General features: G+C 41.5%; 1 protein-coding gene across 1 annotated transcript in view; it reads left to right on the top strand.

The window, feature by feature from the left end:
• Positions 1–10,317: 10,317 nt before the first annotated feature.
• LOC124169232 (extensin-like) overlaps positions 10,318–22,907 on the top strand; it is a 44,868-nt gene continuing 32,278 nt past the window's right edge. The window contains exon 1 of the mRNA XM_046547775.1: positions 10,318–10,420. Within this exon, the coding sequence (XP_046403731.1) occupies positions 10,410–10,420 (11 nt within the window). The 5' untranslated portion in view covers positions 10,318–10,409. The remainder of the gene's footprint in view (positions 10,421–22,907) is intronic.

Raw genomic sequence — 22,907 nt, 5'->3', positions numbered from 1 at the left:
AAATGGAAAAACAATGAAAAAAAGAAATGATAAAAAAAATGACAAGAAAGCATAAAAAATGATTTAAAAAAATAACAAAATAAACAAAAATGAATGAAAAAAATAATGATAAAAAGAATTAAAACAGAAAACTATATCAACCAAAAAAAAGTATCATTAATACCTACTATTAAATTGTAATCATATCAATACTCCAATGTAATATTAATTCAAAATGTAATCAATCATATTGACAATTTAAAATATATATATATATATATATTATCCTAAAATTAATATGAATAGTTATAAGTTTCTGCTAACACAAACAAAAAAACACACCCACAACATAAACAAATGCGCCAAAAAATTGTACAAATGTTATCTGGCTGGTTAGGGTGAACTGGTTTCACCGGGACAGTGGGAACGCGCCTTCGGCGCATCACTTAATGCGTGTACGGCTGATTGACGCCTCGGGTTAGGTGGCTGAGCGTGCAGTGAAGGTCATTGCAGATTATGGTAACTAGGGTACGAGTCCATTTACAAGCAGATTTTCCATAATTTCTCTCTTTCTTCGATATGATAGTTAGAATTGAAAATTTTATTCTCTCTGCTTACACATTTATTTCGGATTTTTTTCTCCATCCTGTTACTTCCAGGTAAATTATTGAGAATTTTAAGTCATATTATCCTACCCTACACAATTCTGACAGGTTTCATTATTCTAATTGCCTGTCATTTTTAATTTACTGACTTACTCAGAACACACACCATGTCACTAAAATGTTAACACTTAAAAAAAAAAATAGTTTTAGCATCTACATCTACACAATACCCCGCAAGGCGCCTAAAAGGCGTGTGGCAGGGGGTGTTAGGACATCATCCGTTTACTCGTAAAAGATGAAATGTTCTAACGAAGTTGGGACTAGCGTTTATTAAAGTCCTTGATGGTTCGGGGAATAAAAGAAATCCCATATCTAACCGTTCGTCAAAATTACTCTCTTCATTTATCGCTTCTATCGGACCTGGAAATATATTGTGTGGCTCTAATATTATGTTCTCTGTGTCGCTCTTAAAGATATCCATTCTCAATTGTTCAAGCAATCTAAGCCTAGCGCGCAGCCTCCGAGTCTCCAACGGCATCCAGCCTAATTCGTTTAACATCTGGGTGACACTGTCTGTACGCCCGTATCAGTTTTTTGACGAAACACGCAGCCTTCCTTTGTATTTTATTCAGTTCGCGGATTAAGTCTTTCTCCACCGGATCCCATATGCTCGCTGCATATTCAAGGTGCGGTCGGACGAGAGCGAAATAGCACCTATCTTTTACTTTCTCATCCGAAAATCTTCCCACAATACGCTTGACGAATTTTAACTTCTTCAGTGCTATGCCACAAATGTTCTTTATTTGTGTTCCCCACGTGAGGTTCGAGTTATCGCAACTCCCAGGTACTTCACTTCATCTGTTGCCTTTATGTTAATACCATCCACTGCATATACATGGTTAGAGTTGGACGAATTCCGCAAGAAATGTACCGCCATGCATTTTCTCAGATTAATTGTAAGTTCGAGTCCCCACTCTTGGCTCCACAAATGAGCGTTGTTTAAGTCAGATGATAGAATTTCATAGTCAGAGTGATCACTAATTTCACGATAGAGAAACTGGAAGAATTAGCATCTTCTTTGGCCTTCACGGAAGCACCGTCCCATATTCATCGGTGAAATACTATTTCCTGGTTCATTGCTCTAGGTGAAAATATTTTCGTTGCATTTTGTAGATCATGCGAATGCCTACAGCGATAACTACTAAGTAAAATAAATATGGTAAATTAAGCTTTCCAACATGAATACAGAGTCAGATACAGAAAATAAGTGAGAATTGAGTATTTGCACGTTTTTTGGAAGCGATCCTTAAAAAATTAAATCCCAATGGGCTAAATAAATCCTGAGTGTGAGAGTATTAGGGCACTATTTAAGTGAGATATTAGCAATTAAAACTAATGATGTGCTAAAACACTAGGCAGCCATATTATCAGAGTTGTGACGTCATTTCGTTCTGTATATTTTTTTCCGGCATAGCTCGTTAGTTCGGAGCCCCTCTACAGCGTATACCGAGTTTGGAAAGAAGGTATGGAATGACTCATGAACTGGATTCAACGTGTGTACATGCTATCATAATTATACATCTTTTAATTCACTTATTTCTCGGTTACGCTGACGATAAGGATTCTCTATATGTTTTTTTCTATGAACCTACCTATTCTTGATCTATCTATGATCTTTTCTACCGACTATTGTTTCTTGCTCCTTTGAAATCATCAATGCCTTTTTTTTTAAAGCGGTCTATTTCTTTGGGTCTAAACTAGAAGTTTGAATGAAAGGCCAATCTAATAAATGCTGATGATATGTATCCCTCGCAGATCACACAACCCTTGTGACATAGTTAAACAAGGAATTATTAATTTTAGCCAATGTTCCTCGCTTGATATTCCCTTAGAGTGAAGTGATAATCTTTTTTATTTTCGTACAAAATTGAAAATTGATTTTATTTCTTGAACTCTTATAATTGCGTGCTAAAGGACTAAAGTTGATTTACATTATGGAATGAGGGGAAGCAATGCATCTTGTTAATCTTGAACGCGCTTTGTTGTCGGCAGCTGTCGAGATATGGAATACTGCATTTAAGTTTTATTTAAGATCGTAATTCATAAGTAAACTGTTAAATAAATTGGAGGGGGCGCTGCACCTGCACCCAGCCCCATGAAAATTTTTGGAAATGATTGCAATGAATAATTATGTATTTTTTATCGGAAGATTGTACTTAGAAAAGGAAAAAAGTCACATGTAAGAGCAACTAAAGAAGTCATTTTTAATAGAACTGCCATTGATTTACATGGACACAAGTGTTGCATTGTCACTCGTGGTAATATGACGCCCCCTCCCCCCCCCCAGGGATGGCAATGAATGCGACCTCCAGGCGCTCACCCCACCAAATAAAAATTAACATTTTCTGTTTAAAAAAATGGTAAAAAATGTAATTTGAGCGAAAATCACATTTGGATTAGATAATTGGTGTTAAACATGGGTTTGATTGCAACGTAATTTCGGTTTCAAATCAAGAAAGGTTATGACCATTGGAAGAATATCAAATTATTTATTTTGAAGAGGGAGATGGGGTTGCTAACACAACAAAAGTTGACATGATGGTCCTTCAATCAAGGCCGAAAAAGATGAAAATACTGCCGGGGTGAATATTCAAAATGTTAAAAATGATGTGGTGAAGTTGTTGTGTTCTATCTTGTATGTTAGTCAAAAAATGATAAGCATCAGAAAATTGCAAGGATGACAACAGTCTAAATTGCGTCGATTAGGAGTAAACGGCAATTGAGTGGTCACACGTTTTATTTGGGACAGGACGAAAAGCAAACGGCGGGAGGATGAGGCAGAAGAGGTGGTGAGGGCCAGCATCTCTCTCTCTATCTCCCCTCCCGTCCTGCTGTTTCACTCGTCGCATTCTACGCCCGTGGCGTCGCAAGTCTTTCTCATCGACTCACGCCTCTTCCAGCGAGGACGAGGTGCATTGTGAGCCAAACCTCCAAAGTATTTGCCAGAAAATCAACCCAGTCATTCAGCCGGAGAGCGGAGCACAGGTGAACTCAGACTTTTGCGGGCGATAGTACAGAAACGGATGGAAAAATCTTACCGCCCAAGTCCCACAAGGAACCGCTATTGGTAAACGGAATAAAAAATCCCATGGCGACACATTGGTACTATTCAGCTAAATTAGTAATTAATCCCTCTCCCAGATTCGGAGGCTATCTTTGGCACAGCATCACGTGGGTGGGGGGAATAGACTGGATTTCTCTCTTCTATTGGGGATCCTGCGATCGCATTGGCCCTGCAAAACGGCTCTTATGTGGCGCGAGTGTCGGCTTCCCAGCTCGTGGGCCCGGGTTCAAATCCCGGCGTTGGCAGAGATCGATCAAAGGCCTTTCCCCCACACCCCTGCCGGAGTGCTTCGTGCAGAGCGGGAAACGTGAGCACATATATAGATGACTTACCTCCCCCCTCCCTACTTCAATTCGGACAACGCCAAAGGGCCCCTCTTTCCAATTCATATTCCTAAAAGGCGTAAACGAGAAGAAATACGTAGCTAAGAAAAGGTTAGCGGATAGGAGAGAGGAATGGAGAGGTGCGTCAAACCAAACTTAGGATTGCTGACTAATTTTGATGATGGCGGCGGCTGAGTTGTGTAATCTTTAAATTTAATATAATGTGGCACGCCTTATTGCATGGGATCTCATTGTCAGTTGAATGGAAATACATTAGGGAACAGTTCGGCAAGTATCAAGGAATCAAGTATTTGGCAAACTTTTCTCTCGCATTTGGATATGGAAGCATAATTTGTTAGTATGCGTATCATTTTTATGAATATTTGCTGTGGTGCTTAGGATTTGCAAGCAGGATGGAATAAATAATGAAGAATTATGGAGCATGGGGGCGACCTTCGACATGAACTCAGAAAGATCTCGGCGAAAGGGATCACACCTGTGTGAAGGGTTCTCGGGTTCGCCACCGGGACAGGAACTGCACTACTGCTGGCGTTCCGATCTTCCACTCAGCAAGGGCGTACCCAGGATCATAACTAGGTGGAGCAAGCCATGGTCTAGGGGAGGGGCAAGCCAAGTTGTGACATTTTAGCATGGAAAAAGTGAATGAAACCAACATTTTATGAAAATTATAACACCGCTTCATTAGTTTATGAGATTATTTCCTCGAAAAAATAGTTTCGTTTTAGTTACCTGCCTTAGACTAATGCATATCATTTTTCGTGGGTATAAAGAAAATGTGTTGAATGCTTTCGCTTCACTTCAGTACTGATTTTGCTTAAAGACTTTTGCATTTAGGGGGGGCAGAGGCCCCCCCTGCCCCTCGCTGGGTATCCCATCCCACTCAGCCATCGTCCTCAGGGGTGTGAGTGTCGAGTGAGGATTTTCCTTGCTCATATACAATCACTCTGGTGGCCACGTGACTGCTGACTGGGTGCCGTCAGCGGCGTGCTGGAAAGCCGTGGAAAGTAGGCAACCGCGAACAACTTGCTGCCATCGTGACGTATACCAAGAGACTTTACTTGAAGGTACTCGGCCGATGGCTGATCCTGTTTGCCGGTTTACAGAAAATAATATATGATGTAAATAAATTTGGATCAAAGAAAAAATCATTTTCAGTAGAACAATCACAGCCAACTGCCACGCACCATGAAGAATTACAGTTGATTTCAGTTGATTAGCCGTCTTGTCCGTTTTTTTGCTCAATTCCATATTAAATCTACGCTGCTTTTCATTGCGAGGTGTCTTCTTTCACGATTCACCGTGAGAATTAACAAAACACGCCTGTAAGGCGTATGAAAGTAATGATTTGGACGCTCTTAAGCGCACTTAAATTTCACGCTAATTTCCCCGTTAATTCAAAACAAACGCTCATTTCACTAATTTCCGCGTCAAATGTTTTGTGTGAACGACTCAATAATTGGACACTGATATCTTATGCTTTTGCGCTTCGGACGAATAATGAATTGATAATAATTTCTATTAACCGGCTTTATTCTTGAAACTAAAGAGCACACTTGTGGATATTGCTGGAGATTCAGTTCAAGGTCTTAATACCGATTTGGTATTTCTAGGTTCATCTGAAAAGTCCACGTAGCAGAAACTATTCCCTATATAATTTGCATCAATTATTAGAGCCATATTGATGCATGGTAATAGTTCAAATGGCATGATATTTTAGCTCCCTATCGGCAGATTATTCAATACATTATGCATTGAATCATACGCTCGTCTTCTTTATTCATTAGCATTTTGTTTTTCGAAGAGGTCAAACGGCTGGTGTGTATGAGACATCGACTCTTTCGGGGAAAATTAATGTTCATTTGTGAAGGTGAGAATGTCAAAAACGTCGACTCGATAAATTTCTACGGTCGTGCAGTAATGGTCGCAACAGTGAAAGAGAAAAATCGCCCCATTCAGGGAAATATCGGCCGAGGCCGAGCAGATGTTATCCGGCGAACCCTGACCCCCTGGGGGGGCAAAGCGAAGAAGGCCTCGATCGGTTTACACGTGTACCTACCTCGCGTCGCTGCCGCCGCATAATGGACACAAAAGGGAATTTAGTTAATATTGTCACGACGAAAACGAGTGCAGGAAAAAACGGCTTCTCATTCCTCTTCGGTTACACATAGATATACGCAGTCCCCACACAGGCATTCATCCTTAGGTACGCTGCGAGCGGAAGGCGACCGTGTCTCTCATATCAGACCGGCATTTGAGCGCATATTTGGTTGACGAGGAAAACTTCCACTTGGAATTCGTATCATATAATAGGGTAGTTTCCTTTATCAAAGAGAGCGAAAGGCATTGGTTGTGATTCGTTGCCCAACATTTATATATCCATAATATACAAATTTAGGCGTATGTTAATGGTCAATTTAAACTTCATTTGAAAAAGGCCAGATTGGCGCCCATGCGATGCCACTCCACGTGACGTCATAGGGACCTAGTTTATATACGAGTAGATAAAGAGTTTTACATCGTCTGATATTACAAATGCATGCATGAGGCACAGAGCTCAGGGAAACATCTCTTTATAATCACGCATCAAAATTGCATATGGTCGGAAAGTTTCCTTCGAGTGGTAGGGTAATAATAATCCTTATTTAAGCCAAGCGCTACCTACTAGCAGGGTACTCTGCTACCTGCTAGCAGCCTGAATCGTATCGGCACTCATAGCCTCGCACCAAGGTCACCTCACTTGCAGCAGCGGGAACCAGAATGACGTTACACGGGCTTTTCCCAGCATTCATAATTAGCCGTCGCGATTTCGCGCGCTATAAAATTTTCTCTTTTCATTCAATCGCGAAAAATAGATATCGTCATTTAAAAATCTAAAAGCGTGAAATACGTACTCCAGGAGTTCGATTAAGGCAATTGAAAAAATATAGGAAAGCACCCCATCAGAGGAATAAATAAATCGTTTTCCCGGAGGATTTTCTGTTTTTACAAATTTTTATGGTTGTTTTGTTTGTTATTTTTAGCTATAATATTTTCTAAATTTAATGAAATGTTTTGTTTTAATAATTACTTATTGGCCGTTTCCTTATCTACTGCGTTGTCAATAGGTTGTATTTTGTTCGCTGGGATTTTTGGAGTAAGAGCCACGCGAGAGTGATTCCAAGTCCAAAGAAAATGTGTCTCATGCAGATCTAGACGAGTAAATATCTGTTTAAAAAGTGAAGTCATCACACAACGTTTCACGCTATTTTCATCAAAGCCTTTGCACCTTATTATTTGAAGTTTTTACTCCTTACAAAAGTGCCAAATTTACTCCATTGAAAAGTTGAAGATCATTTTATAAAATGCGACGATGACGAATATATACCTATCCGTGTTATGTTTTCCATTCCCCCTTCCCCATCTCCATAGCAACTGATAAGAGAACCATGACAACGTGGCCTTTCCTCTTGAAATCCTCTCAGCCCCACTCCACCTTTAATTTCCCGAATGTCACCACACCTTCGTATCCTTCACACGCAACAAGCGAACTTAGGCAATTTGAAATTTACGTGCGACACGTCGAAATGGGTTGACTCTAAATAAAAACAATGCAAAATTCTTAAGTTTTCGCTTTTACTCATTAGAATAGCGTATTTGCTCACTATTGGTACGTTGGATCAAAATATCTGATCTGTAACAGCCAATTATGCAAAATTTCAAACTTTACGTCCACAGAAGATGTCGTCAATTCTTTATTAAATATTAAAATCTTCGAAATTGCAATGTCGCAGAAACACACGGCCTCCATTATTTTTCGATTCGCGGCGTCATCAACTTGCAACCGATACTCCGTTTACAAAGAATTCGTTTAGAAAGATCGTCCTGGCTGCCCAGAAGAGAAAGTAGTGCGTCAACGTAAGACCACGTGGCTACAACAAATAAGTTCAACTGCTTCAGGGGAGACATGGTGAAAGTTCGACATGTTGAAATTAAAGGTAGTTCCAATTTTCCTCACTAATTTAATTCATACGAGAGCCATCATCTGGTACAAGACGCGGTAGTACAGACGAACATGACTTTTATAAATTGGATACATCTTACGGACGCCAACATACTACTGAAGATCAGGTCATATAAATAAAATAAGAGAGATAGATTGTAGAACAGACAGATTCAGAATGTCTTTTTTTCCTCGATCAATAAGAGATTATAGCGGCAGCGATAGAACCTATAAATAGATTGCAAGACTTGTAGTGTAGCCTACTAACCTACGTAAAACTTAATGCATGTTTCTTAATTTTATTATTATTTCTAACAGCATGTGGTAGTATAGTTTGTTAGTATACGTGACGTTTTTTGGACCGTGTGGTGTGCATGTGGCAGTCCCATTGCATGCTGGTGATCGATCGCCCCCTGCCAAACACCCTAGAGGTGGCTCGCACGGTATTATGCAGGTGCAGATGTATAAAAAATCTGAGCTTTTCCCGGTGAATAGCATGGATGAAAGCTTCACGGGTTCCTAACGGGGTCCATGCAGACCCTGACCCGGTTGGGAACCCGGAAAGCTATAAATGCGTGGCAGCTATAAATGCATGGCATTTATAGCTTTGAGGAAGGGATGGGGGAGGATTTGACAAGTTTGAGGAAAGGGGGGGGGGAGGGAGACAGCGAGAAAACATACTTAAAGCGATAGAGATTTGGGGAAACCCAAAGGGGGTGGAGTCGAAAACAGTAGAGTAACGACACTGGAGAAAAACAAAAAACGGAGAGAAAGGAAGAGGTGGCCAAGGGAAAGGTGGAGAAGAATATGGAAAGAGTAAAAAAAAGAGGCCGATTGCCACTAGAAATTGAGAGGTGAAAACTCTCCCTCCCCCACCCCTTCCTTGCTTCGCTCCATTTCTAATGAAACGTGGCCTCTTCCCTTCTTCTCCACAGTGGCGTAGCCAGGGAGGTTCAGGGGGGTCTAGACCCTCCCTGAAATATAAAAATTCTATAAGTTTTCTTCATAAAAGAAAACAAAATATTGAAAAATCATGAATTTACAAAACATTTCTTTAACAAATGGAGTTTTTTCGATTATGAAAATTATTAAAATTAATTTAAAACCCAATACTTAGTAAGTACCCCAATTTCCCCCCCCCCCCCCCCCCCCCGAAAGAAATTCCTGGCTACACCCCTGCTTTTCCACCTTTCCCTTGGCCTTCCCGTTCTCTTCGTTTTTTTAACCCTAGGGTCGTCACTCTACAGTTGTGAAGATTCTTACCTTCTTCAGGGCTATGCCACAAACATTTCTTACATTACGTGTTCCTCAAGACAGGTTACAAGTTACCGTAGCTCCCAATTACATTACTCCATTTGTCACGTTTGTGTCACCAGCACTGTCGCCAAGCGAAGAAGGCCTCCACATCTACATTGTGCTTGGCAACCCGCCTCGATGATGTCGCACAAAAGTGTTTGGTGATCCTCGAGTTTTTGTCGTCATCAACTTTTCTGCCAAAGGGTTAGAGACACCTCGAATATCTCGAGATGAAGGTCTCGGATCGAAAGAAAGCAAAAAATATCAGCCTCAGCCAGAATCAAAAATTAAAAGTAAACGACCCCTTTCGTCCGTTAGCCAATCACTTAATCGCAATGAATCGGTCATTTGGTCACGCCATTGTTTCGCAGGTGCCCTCAAAACCACGAAATGACACCTTCCCCGAGAATTTCACACTATTAACAATCTTTTTTTTTTTAATATTTCGTATGGTCTCCGTATCATGGGGCCAATTTTCTAAGATTTTCATGGCAAATAAACAAAATGTAATAATCCCTCTGATGTGTGTACCTAACATCTTCAGCGTTGCACAAATTCAAGTGCCCACATGGGGAGGGCACCTCTTTAAATGTACTATTTATTCCTTGTGGAACCAATGCATCTCTCTCTCTTGGCCTGCCGAATGAATTCGATCGAAGTGCTTCGCTCAAGATCGTTGCAAGGCGCGACACGGTCCAAGGGCGCTCAGCCGCAACAGCCAATCCAATGGGGGGAAGGCGGAAGAGGGCGGCGCCCGAGGGACGCCAGGCCATTGTGCGCAGGCGCCACCGCGGCCGCGAGTGGGCGTGGCAGATGTAGGCGAGGGCGGACCAATGGCAGCGGGGGCGGGGGCGTGGCTTGGATTGCGAAGGGGAGGAGCCGAACCCTCCCCCCCCCCCCCTCCGCTGCGACCTGTGTCTCCTAGCAACCCCTCCAGCCCCCTTCAGTCTGACGCAGGCGGCCCTGGAAGGCACAGGGGTGGCACTGGCCGCGTTTTCCGTGAGTGCAGTAAAGTGATACGGCGGGTTCGGTCGGCGTGTGGGCAACTGGACGGAGGCCGCCCGCGACGAGGCGGCGAGGACATGGTCATCCTGTGAGTACACACACATCCTTCCGTTGCACGACGCGCGCATGCTCCGATCAACATTGTCGTCGATTGTGGTGTCTCGCGAATCGGAAGATTTCCAGGTGAATAAAGAGAGGCGCGCTAGTCGGGCCACACTTTGAATACACGGCTAGCACATGGGCTGCAGCGAAGAGGAACACAACCCGTGGACTTGATAAGATACAATGGAAAGCTGCGTGTTTGGCCAAAAACTGCTGCGAGGGTACGGAAAGCGTAGCGCAAATGTTTAAGGATTTCGGAGGCTGCGCGGTAGGCTTAGATAGTTTGAACAATTGACAGCGGATATCTTGAAGAGCGACAAGGAGAACATCATATCAGAATCCCCCAAATATTTCCTGTTGCGAAGGAAGCGATAAATTAAGAGAGATATTTTTCCCGATGAGATTTATTCAGGAATTAGTTTTTTTTCCCGAGCAATAAAGGGCATCAATAAATCCTAACTGCTGGTGTTCTAACAACTCCCCCCGTACACCCGATCAAGCTAATCTGTTGATGTTGATTTTTGATTCGCACGATCATTCGTTTCCGTTCTTATTGTACAGGGACTTAAAAAGTGATCCTTCACCCCTCCCCCCCCCCCCCTTCCTTAATCGTTTTATTCTGGTCATCCCATCGCTTATTCCTTCGCTTTCCATATTTACGACTCATACAATTCCATCAAGAGCCAAACGCGGCGTTGTAATCGCTGTTGGCGGCCGTGTGTGCTGATAGGCTGAGAGGCTGTGATGGTTTTAAGCAATGGATAAAGGGACGTGCCGAGTGGTGATTAAACGGATGCGATTTCCATCCCTGGAACCTTGATTGCCTGAAAGGGTCTTTATTCCGGCATCATTGGAGTGATCAGTGGAGCTATCCCTCGGAGGGGACGAAGTTGATCGTGTGATTCAGGCTTTATGTGATATCATCCCGATCACTCATCCCCATGGCGACCTTCTCGAAAAGCGACGAAGTCAGTTTCGCTCGTGGTCCCCCCAATGACACCCCCCCCCCCCCGATCTTTCTATCCTGCCCCCGGAGGATAACATTTATCGTTCGAGGACAACACAATTTGATACAAAAACAAGCTGGAGGAGTGGTTAAAGTTCCACCCGATACTTTGAGCAGCTCAAATTGAAAAAGCAATTTAGGGCCTAAGTTGATGTTTTTTAACGAAGGCAATATATCTTTCCAATGGTGTCAAAAGTTGACAGAACGGGGAAAGAAATACCGCCAAATACTTATTTCCTGAAACTCTTTCTGGGTGAAACCCTATACGACATTAGCCACGTATCGTTAGAATTTACGTATTCATCGACCATCATTTTGAAAGTACTGATCAGTCAATCATTGAGGATATAATGAAACGACAATTTCTGCCCTCGGAAGCGGCGCAAAATAGTCCGGAGATCCCGAAAACAAGACCCTGGGATGAAATTTCTCTCCGAACAATTTGGCGGGTGAGGAGGATAATCCCTGCTTCTTCTATTCACAGGTCAACAGTGGTTTTGGTGCCGGAGCTTTTAAAGCTGATTTCAAGTATAATTGGGGTGCTGAATCCAAAAATGATATTAGTTTTTTCCAATCAGCTCTATTTTTCAAGATACATATATGTTGTTACTTATGCAAAAAATGTTCAATATGACGATTTGGGATAATTACATAAATGATAAAACCCACAAAATATAAAGACTTGATTTATTTATAGGATTGTTAAATCACCTACAATTACAATAGTTTTAAAATACAATTGAATATAAATAGTAACATTTTTTAATGAAATTACACAATTTAAAAGAAAAGACGTAAAAATTGTCACTCAACACTTCGGATGCTTCTTTTGCGTTATTTTCTGGCGTACACTTCTTAAAACAGACTCGTTTTAAGCACCAGAAGTAATCTGTCATCATATGGTTACCCCATCTTCCTTGGTAGCGATCTTCCATTGTTTTGATTTCCTGGTGAAATCTTTCACCATGTTTTTCTCTTGGCCGCCTAAATTTTCAGGATAACAGTCAAAGTGCCTGTATAGGTAGTGAACTTTTATGCTCATATTACATCCTAGTGATTTAAAGTTAGTGAGCATATTGTTTACCAGCTCGAGATAATTCTACCGTTTCAGTTTGTGATTCAGTTTGTGATTAACCAGAAAATTTTTTATTACCTCAACAAATGAAAGCCAACTGTTTTTTTCAATCTCATTCTTTGACTTGACAAAAGCAGGATCCTTTGTTAGCTGTTTGACTTGTGGCCCATCAAACATTCCAGCTTTAAGTTTTTCTATACCTATCTGCGGCATTTTTATTCTTATGTAGCCGAAGCATGGTCCATCCTTGTCAAGAGCCTTTATAAATTGCTTCATTAGGCCTAGTTTAACATGAAGGGGCGATAAGGTGATTTTCTATCGTTCTCCCGAGACTCAGCAATAATGTTTTTACCCAACAATTAAATTTTCTCTCTTTGACCACTCCTCCTTAATCCAGTGGTTTGTCTGTCCCTGCTAGCACAGAGGCAAAAGAAACAAGGATTTTTGTGTTGCTAAATTGCTGCCCAAGAAGAAAGTTCACCATTTTTAAATCTACACAAATCACCTAGCGAAGTCCCTGGTATTTTATCTTCTATAAGAAAAAAGCCGCATTGTATCATATTCTTCTTCCATTTCAGTTGAATGAGCGATTGGTATTAAGCCAAACTTGTTGACATTGTGAAGAACACATTTTAAGGTGAGCTTGGAGCTATCAATGAACAAACGCCAATCACTAGCTTCATGATGCGGTAGTTCAATTCCTTTCGGAAGACCTCTAACGTCTAAAGTAAGATTGTCTTCTTGAGTAAAGAAGGGTAGCAAGGGTAGTCCTTTTCCCTTGTGCGATAAAAATTAATTTTTGTACCTTGTTCCATCAAATTCTTTTCATGAATCCTTGAAGCTGGTAGTTCAGATGCTTCCTTCGATAAGTTCAATTCTCTAACAAGGTTGCTTAGTTCATCTTGATTAAATAGTTGAGGATTTGTTGATTCTGCCTCGCAGTCACTACCACTATTGTTAATAACATCAAGAATGTGTTCACATAGCTCATATTCATCCTCACACGAATCTGGTAATGTCTGAAATATTAGGATCGGGATTTCTTCTGAATAGGGTACCGGGCGTCTAGCTGAAGGCAAATCTGGATATTTCCACTTGTGGCGATTGCTTTGATTAATTCCCGAAACATTTACCATGCAAAAATAACAGTTGTCAATATGGTATGTAGGTTCTCTCCAAACCATTGTCACACCAAACTTTTCCTTTTTCCTGTAGTCCACTACCGCTGATGTTCTGTACATGTTTTACACAAAACGTACGGTGCTCACTTTTTAGCTTGGTCACCAAGCTGAACACCAAAATATCCCAGGCGTGCGCGTTTCACGAAGTCTGTAATGTTTTTCCTATTTTCTTTTAAAGTATATTCCCCACAAATGTAACGAAACACATCACAGTGATTTACACAGCTTCTTTGATTTCAGCTCATTTTTAGAGGTGGCTTAAAAAAACTTTGAGAATTTGACCATTTGTTTTCGGGAATCCCCTTACCTACTTACTCCCGCCTCTCCATTTTCAAAGACACGCTATCTTTTTACCTTATCCCCCTTATTTACTCTTCTCCACTTTTATGTGATTCTTCCCACGTGTCGTTATTCCACAGTTATGACTTGGGTTCTTTTCCACCGCGGATTTCCACATCCCTCAGTTGAATCTTTTCCCACTGTCTCCACTTGTACCTACGCCTGTCTCCCCTCCTTCTAAGATGCCAAATCCTCCCCAAGCCCTTTCTCAAAGGTATAAAGGTGATTTTCAAAGTAAATACTGCATAGTGGTTATGAATTAGTTTAATTATAAATTGATTTGAATTTGACAAAAAATTTCTGAAATATATCAAATATTTATAAGAATCTAATCATAAAATGTGCGGTATCTAAAAAAGTATAGCTGTTACATAAAAACGGATATCATATTTGGATTCAGCACCACGCATATTGTAAATACCAGCTCAAAAACTCCCGGCACCAAAAAAAAAAAATTTTTTTTGTTGGCCTGTGTTATCTAACGATCTGATCGTTGGGTCATTCTTCCTCATAGGATAATCCTCCAAGATCGTTAGAACATTAATGGCTTTGCCTGGTTTCGCTGATTGGTAGGACCCGCTCGCCATTGTGACGGCGCGGGATTCCTCGTCTCATCCCTTCCTTCCCTATCCACTCGTAGGAGGCGTCGTCGGGCTCCTTTCGCGGCGGCGCCTCCTTCCTTATTCCTTCCACTCCCCCCCCCCCCCTTCTGGGTGCAGAGGTGAAAAGCTCGCGCTTATAGACCCTGCCCCGGGAGTGTATCCCCGCGATCCCGCCCTAGGGTTTCGTTCCATTTGCTACTTGTATTGGTGTAAATGGGAATAGGTGCCTGGGCGTATGGCAGTCTGAAAGCGAGCGCACTCGAGACGGTCGGTGTACCCCTGGTGTGCGGCTGAATGAGCTCACAGCGCAAATGGCCAATAATAATCACAGCTATCAATCCTATTTCAGGTGTGGGAAGAGGAAACAGAAGAAATGCTAGTAGTTTTAAAAATCAAAGGTAAAAATCGCGCAATTTAAAAATTTTCATTAAAATTTAACGACAAACTGAGAGCAGATAGTACCGAAAACGAAGCGTTATTAGCTAGGAAAAATCCTTCCGGTTTTATTAGCATCTTCAACACAACTGTCTCAGGGCTTCGAGAGGGCTAGGGAATAATTATGTTAATCCCATCGTGCAATAGTTCAGAGGGTAGGGGACCTTAAAAAATCAAGGAACAGCACCATTTGCACCAAAATATGCCTCTGGAGTACTTATCAATTCGATTAAAAGAATCCAGAGAAAGGCAAGCGCAGTTATAATAAAAAGTGCTTAGTCCTGCCGATGTAATAATGGGATGAATACATTGTGTTGGCCGATAAAAGGCTTCTTATCCGTATGTTTTGATCTTAAATGCCGAACAACTTCAACAGCTAAAACATTTTAATGGATGGTCATTATGGTAGTAATTGCAATACCTTTTCCATCAAATAAATTTATTCCTTCAAGTCCTTCATTAGTTCTTTAATATAACGAGTTTCCGAAATATACACCTTCGAGAACACACATTTGCCGTTCATAGTGATGTTGCAGACATCATATTCCTCATTGAATCCAATATCACTCTATGCATCAATATTTTCTTCTAAAAATATCCTCGGAAAATGCTTGTGCTCGCACAGTGCTTGGCGTCAACATAAGCATCAATAATGAATCAACATGCCTTTGATGTAATAATAAATGAAGGAAAACAGTGTGAAAAAATGTTGTTTTATGAACAAAGATTTTATTCGGCGTTTTAAAAAGCTTAATTGAAAATACGTTTTTTCCCTTCATAAATCGTAACTATTAAATTAAATTTAATTGTTAAAGTGTCGGTAACTATTTAATTAAATCATTACTTACGATATTTTAAAAAAGTTTTCTTCACTTTGAGAAATGTTAACATTACCTGGTTCAATACTAACTTCAGTTTATTATATTCATTAACTTGTGGTGAATTTGTGATCTTTTCGCGTTTGGGTATGAAGCTGGTACAACAGATAAAATATAAAATAAAAAGATAACTTAGAGTGAACGCTAGAAGCAGACTAGTTGCATAGGAATGCTAAAGATAGACGAATGCACAAAAGTAGGACAAAGCGGGGTCCAGTGGATCGGCCACTCCTTTCCCATACTTAAGTAAAGCTTTTGACGGCAATGATGCTTTCTTATCTTGGACTTGGTCTGGCAATTATCTTGGACTTTAATTTGGTTTATGTTAAAATTTACGTTTCCGTTAACATTTTAACATTAACAAGTTGCTGTTTTTTACCGAAACTCACTTGAACCTTTCATCAGGTAATTTCTTTCCCGTCCCTCTTGTGGATTTGCCTCGTGTGTTTTTCCTCGTTCTATAAAGTGCGGCCAGCGGGGCTAGAGTGCCTCGTCGCGCCTTCCCAGTGATCTCCGCTCCAATCTCCAATTGCGAGACGGAAGCTCAACAAACATACATTCACAGCGCAGATGCCGTGTTCCGATGTTTGCCGCCCGACTCGTGTTCTCATCGCCTTTTTTTCGCATAAAACTGACGTTTGCAGAGGTTTTTTTTTACAATATGCATTCTTCCCCACTATCAATGCACTTATTATACACTCCATGCAACTACGAATTTAACTATTTATTGTTTTTAACTACATCTACCTACTTACATGATGCAAGTGTTTCATCGGTGTCGCTCACTCAGAATGTTCACATTTTATCTTTATTTTAAGGTTACAATTTAAAATATAAAACTACTAAAATCATTTCTAAATATGCGCAATTTTCCGCTTTGTGAAGCGTAAGAATAGCACTCACTCCAATACGTTAAATTCTTTCCTCGTAGTTTTCATTTCTTGAGAATAGGTACCTCGGTGATCAACTGCATCACCTGCCACCCACTTTCCGCTTCTCTGTCGCGCTCAAGACGTGCTTCATTGGCTGCGCGTAAGCCGTAGCCTACAGGGATGAATATGGAGAGTATTTCTTATTGCGGTCCGCCCATTCGTTAGCTGCCCATTTCGATTCTGCGTTCCCACGGCTATTGGGGCGCCGCTCGGGCAATTCGCACTTGAAACGGCGAAGGGAACACGCTCTCCAACAATTGCAATTCCTCCACTTAATCCTGCAGCGGAAAGGAAAACCTCACAATGTTTCCTTTGCATCCGCGGAAACAGTGCCGGACCGAAAAAAACCCATTGCGATGGAAACTCAAACGATACGAGTGGATGTTAAGTAGAATGGCCGCAAAAGTGGAGGAAGCGTCGTGACCATCGGGTGAGGAGAAGTAGTTTAAAGTGTGTTACCCTTCAATACTTTGGGAATGGATTCTATTCTCCCCCCTCCCCCCCTAATAGACGCACGATAACAATGCAGCCGAGAGGGCGGTGTTTCCCATGGACTCCACTCGACTTGCGCGCCGCTTCGCAGGTGGTGGAGGGCCCTCGAAGCACAGAGAAGAGTCCGTCCAAGGCAGAGAGAGAGAGAGAGAGTCAACGCGATGTCAACAGGGTTTGGAATATTCATTTTTTGGCTGGGAGGCAAGCCAGAGTGCAGCTGGGTTTCCTGGAATACGTGAGGGAGTAAAAAGGCGCATTTCCTTTCATCGTATATCGGATAAGCGTCTCTTAAATGCAATGATGAAAACCGCAAGTCACTGCCTGCTCTAATTGTGCCGTAATTGAGCAGTGTATGTACGAACTGCGGCGGAGAGAAAAAGCGGCCGTCTTCGATCAATGAGAGCGGGAACCACTACAGCGATCGTTTATAGAAAATAATACCAATAAGTCGTCCGTGAGCAGGGCTCAGCGAGAGATTCCAGGAGCTATAAGGCAATGGCGAGAAAAATCAGCGCGGATATGTGGTACTTATGCCTGAAGTGTAATAAGAGAGAAAATCATTGCGAAGGGTCGATTTTTGAAATATAAAGGGAAAGTATCGTGAAAATTTGGATCGCGTTGTTTTCATTCTTTATTGTGCGCTTGGCAACCGTTTTTATCTAGTTCTAAACGAATATTATGGAGGAACAAAACACCGCAGAATGAAATATACCATGGAAACAATGTGGAATTGAAAAGTAAGCTACAGGAAAGAAAACGATGCGGCTATGACACAACAACTCAAATCAATATCAATGGATTCTCTGCAGAAGAATGATATGATGCGCCCATTCCACGTTTGAAATAAACTCACACGAGCATTATAAATAATATAGATGAACTTCTTCTTGCCCTAGGGTGGGCACATAGAAAAATTTAGCGATGTAGATAAATGAAAAATTAAATTAAAAGTAGGGAACTTACGGGGAAAGGTTCTTTCCCCGTAAAGGAATTTTCGATGGGACGCTGCCCATCTTTCTCAAGTGAGAAGAGGAGGAAAAGGCATTGAAGAAATTTGGTACAATCCAAATTTCTTCGATGAAGAGACTTGGAGCATGAATGTTGCGTGAAGAGGGTGTATCCCGCGAGGGGAGAATGAAACAGTTGAAGTGCGAAAGGCGCGAACGGCCGGTTCACACGCCCCACCCAGTGTGCATCGCTATCTTTCGATCGCTAGCCGTAACGACGCTCGCTTCGCCTCGACCCTATCACTACATAGGAAGCCTCGCTTGACATTCGCAGCGCTCTCTGTGCGGGTGTGAGGCAATAATTCACCGAAAATATTCCACACCTCAGCACAGCACGGGCTTTGCGACGGCATTGAGCTCGGGACCGGAGAGAGTTTCACTTCCCACGATGCTGAGGGGAAGATTAGATGCTACTTACCTCATCAACGTCCGGGTGTTCTGCGGCGATGAATCAACTGTTAGGGCTCGTTGCTCCCGCTGGGAGAACCAATCAGAGTCATTCGCGTATTTGTGAGATTTAAAAAAATTATTATCTGCGTATTATTCTCGGCTAATTAGAGAGGAAATCGAGATTATTCAACGACCAGTAAATATTAACAGGGATGATGGTCATCACATGAGCAGAGCGTGGACGAGATATCTTTCCCAAGACATGAGTGTAGCAATTTTCATTGCATGCATTTTCTGTTTTCTTTTTTATGTTCTGGGTTTTAAATTTTTATTTTTTTATTTTTCGAAGCAAAGGCAACAATGGTCGGAATTCCAAAAGTCATTCCAAACGAAAACGACGAATCTAATCTCCCAGCATGAAGATCAACCGATAAGAAAGTCCATTCCACGCGGCAGAACACCCGAAAGTGGAGTGCATTAGTGTATCTTGCCGATGCGAAAATCTGAAAACAAGACCGAGGACCCTTTCATGGCACCTTTCACCACTCTGTTGTTAAGTACACTTCGTACTACGAGAGACACATAAAAATAATTGTAATCATATCATTGGTGCCATCTCAGGAATTGAAGAACACTAGTTTATTAGTGATTTTAGCATGATATACTAGCGTTATCATTTAACTAATTCTTTACATCCGGGGTATTTCGTCACTTTCATATCTTATGGTTTAAGAGACCATTACTTATTTTAAGTCACCTAATGAGGCTTCCTTTATTCTTTTCAGATCAGTTGATGAATATTTTCAACCGTAATAAGCATAAATTTATGATTGAATCCTCAAATTCATAACATAACTGAATAAATAAAATAATAATAATAATAAATTATTGACCGTAAAATTATCCAGGTAGATCATAAATGAAATTATTTCTCTGTAAATATTGAGTATTGTTTTAAAACGTGGTTATTCTGTATAAATTCTTAGTTTTTGATCGCGAAAAACTAATATATTGATTAAAAATCACAAAGACTTCATCCGATATTTTTCGCTTAAAATTTCGCGCTCTTCATCAATTTTAGGATATGAATTTAATGAAGAAATGCCCCCCCCCCTCTCCCCCCTCCCCGAGAAGGGGTGGTTACCACCCCCAGAGTGGATGCTTCACTCGTCAACCGCAATTTCACAAATGTTTGTCGACATATTCTCTTACAATGAACAAACTGTCTAGTCAATTGGTTAGTGTCAGAGAAATCGGAGGATGCAGTTGACTTTCTGCCCCAATGACTGGGCCATAGTCGATTCGCTTGCATAATTATGATTGGGAGAGGGATGGTCAACTTTTATTAAATGTCAGTGGCGTCGGATCCGTTCATCGTGACTGCAGCCTCCAGGGAACATTATTTCAAGGGCAACCCCCGTGCGGCGCATGGCCACATTGGTCCACGAGACCACTTACTAAGTACGCCAGCGTCGTTTACGAAACCGCTGTGCTTTCACTGTGTTGCAGATCATCGTCACTTCCGCAGGACGTCGAGGGGCGCAGCACTCGACAATGGCCTGTTGCCGAGGCACTCGCAGATGCCGCCCCTGGCAAACACCCCTGGCCCCTGCCACCCCGTGCCTTATCGCCAGATCTAGAACCCGACCGAATCCTGATGTGATAATAGTGGCAGCGACATCGGAAGGCTGTGGTGTGAACGCCGCCCTTCTCGCCAGGGCCACGCCAATCTTAAACAAGGACATCCATGGCGAGGGAATATCTCGTGTCGACAACTGAGCATCGGGAAGAGAACGAAACGAGAGCAGTTGAACTTCCCCAAGATGATATTCAGTACAGCCTCTACGTGGCGACCACTGCTGGTTGCAGGAAAATAACACCGTTTGGTGGAATGGCCTCTGAATTGGGAATTTCGGTGGAGATCGTAACATACCTACTAAAGAGCATTTATAAAGCAGAGGGTCAATCTTATTTTTAACAACCATTTTTTACATATCCGGTTGACAGTTATATTTACTCTCTTATAAAAATCTGCTAAAGACCTTTTGTTGTAATTGGTTACATTTCCTTTTAATTAAAGTATTTTCTTCACAAATTTGAAGCTTCATGTAGGTCTTCATCGTATTTTTTTGTGTCATCATCAACAAATTGGAAGAGAGATATTTCATATTTTAATTTAATCTTTCCGTTCGTAGAAAAAAATGGTCATTTAAAGGGGAGAGGTGACCGCTGAATAGGAGAGGTTTTTTAATGTTTTTTTAAATTTTTATTCTTCGACCAATTCCCATAAGTTTGTTTATTTTGTGGTAAACTTTGTTGAAGCTTCAATGAATATTCGACGGAGTCGTTGAAATGGAAAAAGAGAAATAAAGGAAGCACAAAAGAATTACCTCTGTTTTAGACGCTGGCCAAGTTTTCAATTTGGACGGGCGTAACGTCATCGCCAGAGAAAATAAGTATTTCCCTCGGCTAATTAGGGATTCTGTCGAAAAACATAAAAAACTTATTCATAGATGAGGCTTCTAATTTTAAACGGCTCTTCCAAAATTGAGCTGGAATTCCCGATGGCCCAATTAGCAATGGGCGCCTAAAAATACCGCATAAGCCGTTTCACTTCTGAATTTCACTTGCTATGACTTGCATTGACAATGACTATTTTTCTTGGGCGTGAGAATTCGCCACGCCGTTTTGCACGAATGTGTGAGTGACCAATGAGATGGCATGTCATCGTGTACCAAACACCTTCGCCCAACGAATGGAGAGAGAAATGTCGATGGCATAATCGATAGGATGGGTCCCTCGCTGCTCCTTGGATGGGTAAATGGCGTCCATTGGCCACGCAATAGGCGAGGAACTAGGGATAAATAGTTGGCGATGAGTAGATGTCCTAATGGATGCCGCTACCCGAGGCGTTGCACTCATCAGAGATGCAATCTGTAGACGCTCATTACATTCTACGAGCACAGAAAAGGAGAAATACGCGCGGTATGAGTAAAAGAAATGTTCCACTTTTGGAAACATACAACCAGCTGACTTAGCTAAGAATTTCATGTTGAGTTGAGGCGGCGGAATACTTCTAGCGACCCTCTCTCTTTCTTAGGCTCCTCGTGATCGTGATGGCAGCAATTAAAAATCCTTGCAGCAACTTGAAATTCTGAAATCGTGGCGCGGAACAGGCCGCCGGGGATAATAGAGCGTAGCCCTTAGGGGAGGGCATCTCTTTCGTTTAGACACTGGCGGCCTACACAAATCGCTCCCAATGCCACTGCATCCATTCAGTCAGTTCAAGAAAGCTGAATTCCATCTTGCCCCATTTTGTCAATTTCATTTAAAGCATTTTGGCATGCTCCAAATAAATCTTTAGCATTATTCAAGCAATTATTACCACAAAACAATAAAATGTTTTTCACTTCCTACATCATTCCTACGCAGGAATTAGAGAAGTATAAAAAAAATTATATGTATTCGCACGGTTTATTGCATGGGCCACTTTGTACTCGTTCTCTTAAAATATAAATGCAATATTGTATTTTAGATGAGGAAATACCCAGAAAAATAGCAATGAATAGCATTCGGATCGAAGTGTTTCATAGAACACCGTGATTGATAAATTCACAAAAAACACACCTGTAGCCATCAGTTGCAATTAATTGATAACTATGATGAGTTTTGTCAGTAGATAATTTCCTAATTTTAGCAGCCCAAGTATATTCAGCGAAGAAAATTTTCATAGTATGTATATAAGGACTCACACAGCGACAGCCACACTGATTCACAAGAGATGATATTCGGATGTGGCCGTCCGGCATCTGCGCAGGGGGAGGGGAGCAGGCGAATCGCGACAATTGAGGCGGGAAAACCGCAGAAAAAAACGCCATCGGGTCCGTTTTGAGAATATGTGGGAGGGATGTTTTTTATGCCTCGCATTCACTCGCCTGGATTGGTCAATCTCCATTCCGTTCGACTGCACATACTGGCGGATTATTGGAGAGCGGTCGAAGTAGAATTTGATAACTCCGCTTTGACGAAAATGATAAATGCCTTATTTAATGAAAAAAACAGATCAATAACACATCACGCGGCAAAGAAATAGGTCACGTGACTTAGGGAGCTTCGGCCAGTTAATATTTTTCACT

This window comes from Ischnura elegans, chromosome 12 (assembly GCF_921293095.1).
Source record: "Ischnura elegans chromosome 12, ioIscEleg1.1, whole genome shotgun sequence".
NCBI classification, from domain to species: domain Eukaryota; kingdom Metazoa; phylum Arthropoda; class Insecta; order Odonata; family Coenagrionidae; genus Ischnura; species Ischnura elegans.
The sequence above is the reverse complement of the archived record's forward strand: the minus strand, read 5'-3'. Positions and strand labels throughout refer to the sequence as shown.